This window comes from Lepidochelys kempii, chromosome 1 (assembly GCF_965140285.1).
Source record: "Lepidochelys kempii isolate rLepKem1 chromosome 1, rLepKem1.hap1, whole genome shotgun sequence".
NCBI classification, from domain to species: domain Eukaryota; kingdom Metazoa; phylum Chordata; order Testudines; family Cheloniidae; genus Lepidochelys; species Lepidochelys kempii.
Window position 1 is genome coordinate 107,964,243 of NC_136380.1, and position 13,016 is coordinate 107,977,258.

Genomic DNA, 13,016 nt, shown 5'->3' on the forward strand with positions numbered 1-13,016 from the left:
CTCTCGCTGACATGTGTGGTAGCCAAGGGACAGTGAGACAGAGGTATACGTGACTTCTGCTATTCACAAACTTTGAGTGCACTCACAATACTCTTTCGGTTCATTATTTGATTGGCTTATGCAGATGTGCCCTTGAGGACCAACTCCTACACACCAATGGACAGCCTCCATCAAATAAGGAGGCAAACCAGGAGGAGTAAGGAGGATATGTTTCAAGAAGTGCTGCAATCAACAGATACAGCAGATAGCAAAGCAAGAGCATGGGGGGAGACAGTTAATGAAAAACTAAGGCTGTATAGCCTGGAAAGGAGACAGGGCAGGAATGGATGATAGATGCACAGGAGTGGATAATAAAGCTACTGGAGGGCCAGATGGAGATGCTTATGTCCCTAATAATACTGCAGTCAGAGCACATCCGTGCATGACTCCTCCTGCAGTCAATATAGAACGCCATTCCATGCCCTCGCCAAACTCCCCCAAGACATTCCTTGCCTGTTCCCCTTTCACTCCACACTTAGAGACTGGTTTCAAGATGAAAGCAGAAGTTACACACAACTGTAAGAGCCTTAACCGAGAGACTGTTCCTAATTGCCATGCCCCCTGTTTGCAACCCCCATCCCCCCAAAAATGTGTTTTATCCTTTAATGAAAGTGTTGTCTTTGAAACAAAATGAGTCTTCATTTGTGTCATGCACACAGTAGTTGCTGCTAAAATTTGAACACAATGGCTATTGGCAGGAACATTTGCTCACTATAATTAAAGCTCAGGAAGCAAGCATTACAGGGGTCATTCAAGGCAGCAAATAAACATTGCCTGGCTGAATATATCACATAAAGATACGTTACTGGGATTCGTTGTCAAAATGCTCCTTCCAAACCTCCCTGATATGAGCCCCTCTAATTGCCCATGTGTCTGGCTGCTCAAAATCAGCAGGCAGCCTATACACCTGAGCACTCCACCCCCGGGAAACTTTTGCCCTTCACTTCACAAATGTTATGCAGAGCACAGCAGGCTGCTATGGCCATCAGAATATTTTCCTCATTGAGGTCCTACCTGCCAAAAAGGCAGTGCCAGCAGGCTTTTAAGATGCCAAAGATACAGTCAACATGTCATTCTGCAACTGTTAAGCCTGTTGTTGGAGTGATCCTTGCTGCTGTCTAGGTTCCCAGTGTAAGGCTTCATGAGCCATGGGAGTAAAGGGTAGTCTGGGTATCCCAGGATCACTATGGGGATTTCTACATCCCCACTGGAATCTTCTGGTCTGGAAAGAAAGTCCCAGCATTCAGCTTTCTATACAGTCCACTGTTTCTAATGATGCATGCTTCATGAACTTTCCCTAAGCAACCCACATTGATGTCAGTGAAAAGGCCCTGGTGATCCACTAGCACCTGCGAGACTAGGGAGAAGTAGCCCTTTCAATTGATGTACCCTGTTGCAAGATAGGCTGGGGCCAAAACTGGGATATGCATTCCATCTATTGCCCCACCACAGTTAGGGAATCCCATTGCTGCAAAGCCATCAATTATTTCCTGCCCATTACCCAGAGTCACAGTCCTTCATAGCAGGAGGTGATTAATGGCCCTGGACACTTGCATCACCGTAACTAGCGCCCCCCCAGTAACTTTTAGAACTTCAAACTGATTCGTGATTGACTGGTGGGCAGCCTGGATTTGCCACACAATGATCACCATTTGTTTTTCCACTGTGAAGGCAGCTCTCATTCAGCTTTCAGGGCAGGGGCAAGGTCTGCCCACAGTTCCAGGAAGGTGACTTTGCACATCCAAAAGTTCTGCAGCCACTGCTCATCATCCCATATATGGATCACGATGCGATCCCACCACTCGGTGCCTGTTTCCTGACTCTGAGCTCAGTGTCGATGGTCCACCATGTGAAGATGCTGCTTGAATGCCAGCAGCAATCTTGAATGTTTCTTTCCATTACATAGAGCAGGGCAGGTACTACAGATTCACTTTCTGTTTCCCAACTCCTGAAATATTGCAGGACCAGCCACATTGTGTTCATAATGCTCATCACCTGACTGGCAACAGCTCAGGATCCATGATATCAGGCAGAGATGGCAGGTGCACAGTTTACAGGGGTTGTTCAAAGATGGCAGGAAATGAAGTTGGAAGCCCATGGAATGATGGGACGGTAATATCTGCATCACAGGATGGTGAGCACATCCCCATGATGCACTGCAATCCATTCTCAGATCTTCCAGCAGCAGAGGGTGGCAAGCTGCACCATAGGATAGCTACCCACAATGCAATGATCTCTCTGTTGATACAAAAGCACTGGTGGACGTGCTCCAGTGACACAAGGAGCATTGTGTGGGTGTGTACAACCAACATAATTAAAGCGGCATATGATTATCAATGTAACTTAAGTTGAGTTAACTTTGTAGTGTAAAAAAGGTCTTAGTTTCCACTCCTTGATATTTTCATTTTCAACTTATAAGATTGTAATACATCTTTTTTCTTAAGTGTTACCTTAAAGGGAATTAACCAGTAATGTGTCCCCTACTCTTTTGGAGTATTTGGTGCAAGTATTCAAATGCATGCAGTGGGTGTGTCACAAAAATCCATATTTGCACAGATAAACTGGCACTTGTCTATGTATCTTCTCTGTATTTGGAAAGCACCTGCAATATAGGTATTAATAATAACAAAATTATCAGCTTATGCATGCATTTCGATTTATCTGTAAGTGCAAGCTTTAAAGACATAACAGTTGTTTGCATATATTTGTGTTCTCTTGTTGCATCTATATATGAAAATTTTAACCCAGAAATCCAGTTCTCTCAAATAAAATGTGGAAAACTATATTATGATAAATGTATACCTAAAAGTAGCAGCATGGAATATTTCTGAAATAATGTGAATAGCTCATTCTACCTGTTATTTTGGGAGCGTAGAAATAGGTTTGAAATTGTTACAGAGTAGACCCATTGTATTAGAAGAAAGATTAGAAAGATAAAGATAAGTCTTTTCAGTTTTCAGGCAATTGTTTTAGTCTAAAGCAGCACCATATTTTACTCAGTGTCTGTGCTGTAGTACAATTATTGATCAGTTTATCTTCTTAAACAAACCCCATTTTGTGGATCAGCTAATTTCTTCTTTTTGAAATAAACAGTTGATCACATGTTCTTAAATTAAAACTTTTCTGTGTGCTGATAATCTCTCTGGTTACACTAGTCCAGGGCAAATGTTGACATGATAGCATTTAAACAGATGGTCAGACATTCAGTGGAAAGTAGTTAATTATTAGAACTGCACAGACTGGATGTGAATATCACTTGTCTGAGCAGCCACCATCAGCCAAAAGGTTCAGTTTAAGAATTTCTAAATCTACCACAGTGTGTTCGGCCAGTCTGAGACCTGTTCTGTAAACACACACATAGATATGCAATGAAACTATGTTAAATAATTCCACGTATGGAAGACGTTAGAAATTTCCTAAATGTAGCCTGCATACATCAAACGTTACAAGGAAACTCCAGTGCCAGTGCTGTATCTGAGTAGTATTCTCAGTGTTATTCATCCCTCCCTTCCCCCCACCCCAACCTTTCAAAGATTTTCAGTAACAATAATAAGATGGAATTTCTCAGCTAATAGATCAGGAGTCACAAGGGTCACACTAAATTTTTATCTATCTAGGTATTCATGAGGGCCCCATCTCCACATTTCCTGAGAGCCATTCCAGGTAGGAATCTGAACTCAAAAGTGGGCTTAACCACTGAATTTTGAAAACTCAGTCTGATGCCAAATATGAAGCTTCGACAGTGTTGCAGTTCAGAGCAGGATCATCCACTTTAGGCTCTCCATTTCTCAGCTGTCACCTCTCTTGGGCAGAGACCCATGTCTCTCTCCCTCTTGACTAAAAAGAAAAAGAGTACTTGTGGCACCTTAGAGACTAATAAATTTATTAGAGCATTAATAATTTGTTAGTCTCTAAGGTGCCACAAGTCCTCTTTTTCTTTTTACGGATACAGACTAACACAGCTGCTACTCTGAAACCTGTCATTATGCAAGGCACTGAATTTAGCCATATGGAGTGGAAATCTATCAACTTCATGAAAATGCTCTAATAAATTTGTTAGTCTCTAAGGTGCCACAAGTACTCTTTTTCTTTTTATGGATACAGACTAACACGGCTGCTACTCTGAAATCCCTCTTGACTGGGGTTTTTCCAGGCTGTGAGGTTCCCTGCCTACAATGTGCTATTCCCAGTGTTTGCACGTTGCTTCTTCTTTGAAGGCTTATAAACAGTTGTAATTGTGCTCAATATCACAGTGCTCTTTCTAAGCAAGCACACTTATTTTTAAAGTGAAAACATTACAGAAAAACCATTAAAAACACAAAAGAATCTGCACAGATACTTTTAAGCTTACCAACTCCGGCAAGGGCTCTGATAGGAGTCAGTCCTTCAAACCCCACAAAGGGTATTTTTGTGGTTACCAGGTCAGAACAGTCTTAGCTCAGAAGTAACATCCCGCCCTCCCGCCATGAATAATTTAGTCTTTCATTTATACAGCTTGGACTTTTGGTCTTGAGACTCTGGGAACAGGTAGTCAGCAGACAGTGGCTCTTTCCGCAGGTCGTAACTTGAAAAGGTTGGGGTTTTTGCATAACCAGAGGTGGGGAATTTGTATTCACCTCCCCCTAAAGATTTCTCAGGGAAACCACTTGACACCATTTGTCCCAAAAGTCCATTCTTGTCTGGCACATAGTTCAATATAGTCCTTTGAAGTTCATAACACTACCCAGGATTCATATTACATCTCCCCTCTAGAGAGGTTGCATACAATCTGAGCCCATGATAATACATAACTTTTGCATCTACTACAATGTACTCCAAAGATACTTAAACTTAATTCAATAAGATTTTTCAAGGATATTGCAGTAAATTGCCACATGTGTCACAGGCAGTTAATCCTGTTTAATACACTGAGTTGGCTAAAAAATATACTTCGACAAATTCCATTAGGCCTCAAAGGCCGGGACTCCCAACCCCCACATAACAGATCTATTTTAAAAAGAACTATCCCTGCGGGGGGTGCCTGTCCCTTTCCCTGCCTTCCTTACTCTCACCAGATGGGCCATGCTATGATATCAGGCAAGACCTAATTAGGGCCTGGTGGAAGGCATTAACTGTGATTCTTCAGCAACTCACACAGTAAGCTTTGGCAACAACCAAAGTTGTTGATAATAACAAAACTAGAGGGGTGGCAAATGTGTAGTGACCCACAAAGAAGGGAACAGTGGGGGTCTTGCAATGAGATGACATTCTGTACTCAGAAATGTAAAGTCGTGGGCACATAATTATCTACTTTGTATTGAAGCCAGGGATTACTCTTTTTCCTCTCAGAACAGGGGATATATTTTACTGGCGTATGGAGCCTAAGACTGGAAATCATTATTCCTATTGGAAGCATATTGCATGTATGCAGTCAGGTATTTGAAGACAAAAGTACTTCAATTTCTGCCTGCAGTGAGCTGTCAGCACAAATTTTGCAAGCTGAAATTGTATCCACAGGAGAGACCGTCCCCTCCCCCGTGAAAAAAATGAACTAAAACTGACAGCGGTGAGGGAGGAATTGCCCAGTGGTTAGAGCACAGGGCAATGATTCAGTTCAGCATTCTGTCTCCAGCACTATTGCTGACTCACTGTGCGACCTTGGGCAAATCAATTCACCTCTCCTTGCCTCCCGTTCCTCAAGTTTAAAGTGGTGATAATACTTGTCTCTAGTGGGTTATGACGCTTTAATGTGTGTAAAGCCTTTTGAGATCTTTGGATGAAAGGTACTATGGATAGAAAAAACTTTATTCTTCGTATTCAAATTTATGAGCGAGATCCTCAGCTGGCGTAAATTGATATATCCCCATTGACTTCAAAGAAGCTATGCCTGTACACCAGCTGAGGATCTGGCCTAATATTTACTTACTGAAAAAATATCTACTTATTTCCTAAGATTAATATGACCTATTACATTCAAAGGAAACTGTTGTTGGAATACATAAACACTCTAGTATTAGTGAAGGGTTTAATAAATGTATGAGAGCTATGACAGAGTGTAGTTTATAGTAACAAAAAGGCAAGTAAGGCTAATATCTGAATGCTATATGGCAGCCTGTAGTGGAAATTTTTATTCAATTATAGTTGCAAAGAGTCCTCTTTGTCAGCAGCAATGTCATTCCCTCCCCGTCACTGAAATGTCAAAAAAAAAGTTTTCTATAAATGAGAATGATTGTAAATATTCAAAAATGTTAACATTTTATGAAATAATTATGTATCTGTAGTGTGAGGTATGACATTAACACTTAGGGTTTGATTCATTACCACTTTACTTCAGTTTTACACCAGTTGTAGCTGTGTTGTTTTCACTGAAGATACACCAGCTTATAATTGGAGTATCATAGTGATGAATTGGGTCCTAAGTCTAGTTATGTGGTAGAAGTGATCTGCAAAGTGTCTCAAGACATTTGCATCCTGAATCCATCTTTAGCGGGGGGGGGGGATGGGGGGGCGAGTATTTTTATAACCAGAAGAATATCTTTTCCAGTTTGTCACTGTTTCTCAGCTGGGGCAGGTTGAAGAATACAAAATGTGATTTGTGACTATTTTGGCAAGTAAACATAGCAGGATCTCTCTGCTGTTTGGATTTATATAATGTCCACCCAGGGCTGTAAGTCTTAACACAATTTTAAAATACTGTCTGACACTTAAAAATAGTGACTACAGCTTTGTGATTTTTTTAAACTAAAAATCCATTCCTTTCCACCAATTCTCACCTTTCAGTCCTCCTTATATATCTTGGGAAATGGATGGGTCTTGCATCATGTTCTAAAAGTCAGTAAATTGGCTATTTTAGGCCAAAGAAGTAGAGGAGTAAATTCCAGAGTTCAGCACATCTCAGAAAATGTCCTGCCTGCAGCTGCCCCCCTTTTTAAATGTAGAGGGCTCCTTATCAAGTGCCTGTTCTGATCACAACTGTGTCAGAACCTTAGTGGGAGAGTGGCAGTCTCTCCAGGCTGGCAGGTCCCAGTAGGTACCTAGGGTGTCATTTTGAAAAGCACTTGCCATTGGCCTAACCTTGTTCTTATTGAAGTCAATATGATTTTTATCTTTGGAGTCAGTGTGAGCAGAGTTTGGCCAACACTGCACTTTGGAAAATCTCACTCATAGGGTACTCAACATCTGATTAACTCTCAGCAAAATGTGTGATCGTGGGAGATACTGAGCACAAGTCAATGAAGATTGAGAAAACTCAGCCCCTTCCAAGACTAGACCCTGAGTTGTCAATTTTAATTAAAGTATTTGTGTGAAAGCTTATATATTAATTCTTCAAAAACATTAAAAAGAGCTGATTAACCATATTGGCTGAATGTGTAAAGGCATATGATACCATTCTGCAAAAGAGAGAAAATAAGGTACCAACCATGCAGAAAGATATGTAATAAATTCTCAATGAGGACTGCTGGGTGGTGATCCCTTTTGAAAATCTGGCTCTAAGGACCCAGTTCTGTAAGATGCTGAGTACCTCAGGAGGTGTTAAGTCAGTACTTCACAGAATCCAGTTCTAGTGGTGTAAGGTCTGTTATACATTAGAAAGATCTACTGGTGGATCTATCCTGTTGGTAGGAAGTACTGTGCCTCCATACACATTTTTCTTCCATCCATGTTTCTCTGCTGCCCATTGAAACAAGTTTCCCAATTTCCATTTAGGGCAAGGGTTCCCAAACTTGGTTTGCGGCTTGTTCAGGGTAAGCCCCTGGCAGGCTGTGAAAAGCTTTGTCTAACTGAGAGTCTGCAGGTACGGCCACTCGCAGCTCCCGGTGGCTGCAGTTCGCCATTCCCAGCCAATGGGAGCTGTGGGAACCAGGGCCGCGAAGTTTAAAAACCCCAGATATTGGGTAAATCTGCATTGCTGTTACATCCGTATATTTCACCACATCATGCTTTCTCATAAGTCTTTTCATTGTCTGTCATAACCCCAAGTGAGATTGGTTAGAGAAGCAAAAATAATTCTTACACCTAACTGTAAAAGCTGTGTACTCATGCAAAGCACGATTCTTGTGAGAGCTCTCTAAGGGCATGTCTGTACTACAAAATTAAGTCGACCTAACTTATGTCGGCATACAGCCACCACAGTAATTACATCGCTTGTGTGTGTCAACACTTTGCTCCTTATGTCAGCGTTGCACGTCCTCACCAGGAGCACTTGTGTTGATTGTACTATCTATGTGGGGGCATTGTGGGACGACTCCTGAAAGCCATAATAGTTGACATAAGCAGCAGATCAACTGTGTTGACCTAACTACTGCGACCTTGACTCCATGCCTCTCATGGCGGTGGAGTTATTAAGTTAACGTAGCAGGGCAGTTGAATGAGCAGGAGCAAAATTTAAGTACAGATACTTCCATAGTCAGGTGGACATAAACTGCCTTGTGTTGACCTAACTGAAGTGTAGACCAGACCTTGGTAGTAGTCTGATGACTAAATGGGGAGTCCATGATGAGACCTATCCATCCCAGCTGGAATAGGAATGTGATCAGGAATTGTCAGAGCTCAAACCACCCCAGGTCTGTTTGTTATGGACATGGGACAGCTCAATGTGAAAATGCAAACACCCATTCTCTCTCTCTCCCTTTCATTTTGCAGTGAGATGCGATTAGGTGTATTGCTATGCATGTTGCAGGAAGGCCACAATATGTTACTGCTAAGAACATTTATTAGCTTGCTATTCTTTGTGTTAATATATTGTACTATATTTCAGTTGTCATGTGGCATAGCTTGTCTTGTACTGTATGTTGGCTCTTTTTGTTTTCTATTGTCTGCTTTTACACCAGAAGGTAGGTAGAGGGGTGTGTGTGTGTGTGTAACACATTGCAGAGATATTTGTAATTCATTAACACTTCCTTTCAGTGCATATGGTATATTATAGTGGGCGCTTATGACTCAGTACATTTAACACATTTACTATTTAAGTGTGTACTCAGCACTTCTAAGGATCAGACATTACCCTGAGGGGTGGAAACATCAGACCACAAGAAAATTACGCAGTCTTACTACATTTCCCATTTAATTCAAGTGCTCAGTCCCTAGACATTCAGTGAACTTGGGATCAGACCGATAAGAATTGAATTCTCTAGTCCTCCAAACGGCACAAAGTGAACTTAAAGCAGACAGAGAGTTATACTGGAGAATTACTCCTTTGTAGGGGAGTCTCTGGCAGCAAAAAAGCTGGCAGAGCCAGGAATTCCAGAAGCTGGCAAAAGGGGAAGTAGGGAGAGCACTCTAGGTAAGCAGGAGTGTGTCAAGGGAGGGGAGGAGGAGGGCAGAGACCATTCTCCACTGGCAGAATATCTCAGTGGCATACATTAAAGCTATCCCCTTTACCTTCAACTTGCATTGGGGCTGTCTGTGGGTATCTGAGAATTGGGGAGCCACAATCAGCTCCTTGTCAACCTCTCTTTTTCACTGTGCCTGAGCTCTGCTTGGCTACAGATAAAAATCAACCCTGCTGAATATTTGAAGAGAACAAATGAGGAGGGGAAAACCATCAGGCCACATGAAAATTAAGCAGTCTTACTTGACTCCTCAGGAATGGCAGAAATGTACCTTGCAAGTTCTAGCGAAATACACACAAATGTCACAAGGAAATCTTGTGAGCTAATAGCTGCATGTAATAATGGGTAGTTAAGCAAGTGCCTAGGGAATTGTAGAACATAAACACATTCTATCACAAATGCCTTTCCCTCAGAGAGGTGAGAGAACGATTCACTGAGTCTCCTGTAAACACTTAAGAACATTATGTACAGGTGTTTGTGTATGACATCCATTAGGTTGGAAGGCAAAAGATGGCTTTTAACCACAGAAGCTTGATTGCGTGCCAACCTCATAAAGGCTATATGTTTCCCCCTCCCCCATGCAGGTATCTGAACCAGACTGTACTGGAGGAGACATCAGTAACAGTGAACACTCTCAACAGAGAGAAATTAGCTGTCCTAAAACAAGCCCTAACTGCATTTGGATTCAATAACCTGGTAAGTTATGCAAGCCTACATAGTACATGACTAGAATGACTCTTTTACTTAGTTAAAAGCAGGTCATAAGAAACTCATATTGACAGACCCCCCAGAAAAATATAGGCCTGACCCTTTTTTGTGCCAATGAAACCAAGCGATAGTTCACTCCAGGGAGGTGATTGTAATCACTTTTAATTAGATACTGCACCAACAATATAAACATTTTTCATTCTTAAAGATTCACAGAACAGCTGCAAGTTATAATCCTGTGAACAATTAAATTACATAATGTCCAGATAGCAAGAAGCAATCAAATCCCATATGACAAAAAATTATAAAAAACTCTGGGAATCTTTCCCTTCCTGATTATATCCCTGTCCCTTTTAATTTTATGAAGTATACATTCCAAATGCTGTATGAAAAAGGCATATAAATAATTAGACATGCAAAATTACAGGCAAGTGACATGAAAGATTTGACTTCAACTAACAAAAGCAACAAGGAGCAGCTAGTCCTAGAACCCACAAGGGGAGAGGCAATTCTTCATTTAGTCCTAAGTGAAGCAAAAGATATGGTCCAAGAGATGAGTATAGCTGAACTGCTCAGTAATAGCAACCATAATATAATTACATTTAAACATCCTTGTTGGGAGGATGGCGGGGGGAGAGGGGTAGGGAGAGGAGAATGCCAAAGAAACCCACCCCAGTAACATTTAACTTTAAAAAAGGTAACTACACAAAAATGAGAAACCCAGGTAAACCGAAATGAAAAGGTACTGTCACAAGGGTGAAATGCCTGCAAACTCCATAGGGACTGTTTAGAAACACCATAATAGAGGCTCAAACTAAACATATACCCACAATGAAAAGAAAAAAAAAAGCCACTGTAGCTAAATAGCAGAATAAAAGAGGTGGGTAGAGGCAAAAAGGCATCCTTTAAAAACTGGAGGTCAAATCCTACTGAGGAAAATAGAAAGGCGCATCAACTCTGCACGTCAAGTGTGAAGATGTAAGTCAGGCCAAGAAAGAATTTGAACAACTAGCTTAAGAAAAAAAAACCAGCAGCAATTTTTTTTAAGTACGTCAGAAGCAGGAAGCCTGCCAAACAATCAGTGAGGCCACTGGATGACTGAGCTTTAAAGGAGCACTCAAAAAAGACAAGGCCATTGCAGAGAAACTAAATTAATTCTTTTCATCAGCCTTCACTGCAGAGGATGTGAGGGAGACTCCCACACCTAAGCCATTCTTCTTAGGTGACAAATATGAGGAACTGTCCCAGATTGAGGTGTCAATAAAGGAATTTTTGGAACAAATATATAACTTAAACAGTAATAAGTCACCAGGACCGGATAGTATTCACCCAAGAGTTCTGAAGGAACTCAAATTGAAGAACTACTAACTGTGGTTTCAACAAGGAGTTCTTGTGGTTAGAGACTAACAAATTTATTTGGGTATTTATTCAGTTTGTAACCTTTTGCTTAAATCAGCATCTGTACCAGATGACTGAAGGGCAGCTAATGTAATCCCTTTTTTTTTTAAAGGCTCCAGAGGCAATCCTGACAAATATGGGCTGATAAACCAGGCACTTTGACTGAAACTATAGTAAAGAACAGACTTGTCAGACACATAGATGGACACAATATATTGGGAAAAAATCAACATGGCTTTTGTAACGGAAAATCGTACCTCACCAGTCTATCAATTTTTTGAGGGTGTCAACAAAAATGAGGACAAGTGTGCTACAATCAATATAGTGTTTTTGGACATTCATCAAGGCTTTGACAAGGTCCCTCACCAAAGACTTTTAAGCTGAGCAAGCAGTCATGGAGTTAGAGGGAAGGTCCTCTCATGGATCAGTAACTGGCTAAAAGATAGAAAAAAAAGGGTAAGAAAAATTGGCAGTGTTCAGAATGGAGATAATTAGCAAGTCCCCCCAAGGATCTATACTGTGACCAGTGCTGTTCAACATATTCATAAATGATCTGGAAAAGGGGGTGAATGATTCGGTGGCAAAATTTGCAGACAATACAAGATTACCCAAAATGGCTAAATCCAAAGCACACTGAAAAGAGCTACAAATGGATCTCATTAAACAGGATGCTGGGCAGCAAAATGGCAGATGAAAGTCAATAGTGATAAATGCAAAGTAATGCACACTGGAAAATATAATCCCAACTAAGCATGCAAAATGTTGGGGTCTAAATTAGCTGTTACCACTCAAGAAAGAGATCATGGAGTTGTCATGGATAGTGCTCTGAAAACAAACACTCAGTGTGCAGCAGCAGTCAAAAAGCTAACAGAATGTTAGGAACCATTAGGAAAGAGATAGATAAGACAGAAAATATCCTAATATCACTAGATATATACATGGTACGCTCACACCTTGAGTACTACATGTAAATCTGATCTTCTCTTCTCAGAAAAGATATATTGGAATTGGAAAAGGTACAGAGAAGTGATTAAGGGCATAGAACAGCTTCCGTACATAAAGAAATTAAAAAGACTGGGATTGTTCAGCTGAGAAAAGAGGCATCTAAGGGGGGATATGACGGAGGTCTATAAAATCATGACTAGTGTGGAGAAAGTGAAAGAGAAGAGTTATCTACCCCTTCACATAACACAAGAACTTGGTGTCACCTTATGAAATTAATAGGCAGCAGGTTTCAAACAAATATAAGGAAGTACTTCACACAATGCACAGTGAATGTGTGGAACTTGTTGCTAGGAGATGTTGTGAACGCCAAAAGTATGACTGGGTTAAAGAAAAAGAATTCAATAAGTTCATGGAAGATAGGTCCATTGATGGCTATTAGCCAAGATGGTCATGGATACAACCCCATGCTCTGGGTGTCCCTTCCAATTGCTATAAGATGGGACTGGATGACAGAGGGTGGATCTCTTGATAATTTCCCTGTTCTGTTTAGTCTCTTTGACACATCTGGCACTGGTCACTGTCAGAGGACAGGATACTGAGCTAGATGAGCCATTG

At 41.1% G+C, this 13,016-nt stretch overlaps 1 protein-coding gene across 6 annotated transcripts in view; it reads left to right on the plus strand.

The window, feature by feature from the left end:
- The window catches only part of MYO16 (myosin XVI), a 610,604-nt gene that overhangs the window by 416,364 nt on the left and 181,224 nt on the right, over positions 1-13,016 (plus strand). For all 6 annotated transcript variants that reach the window (XM_073349543.2, XM_078853554.1, XM_073349529.2 and 3 more), the window contains one exon: positions 9,935-10,046. In XM_073349543.2, coding sequence (XP_073205644.1) covers positions 9,935-10,046 — 112 coding nt within the window. The remainder of the gene's footprint in view (positions 1-9,934; positions 10,047-13,016) is intronic.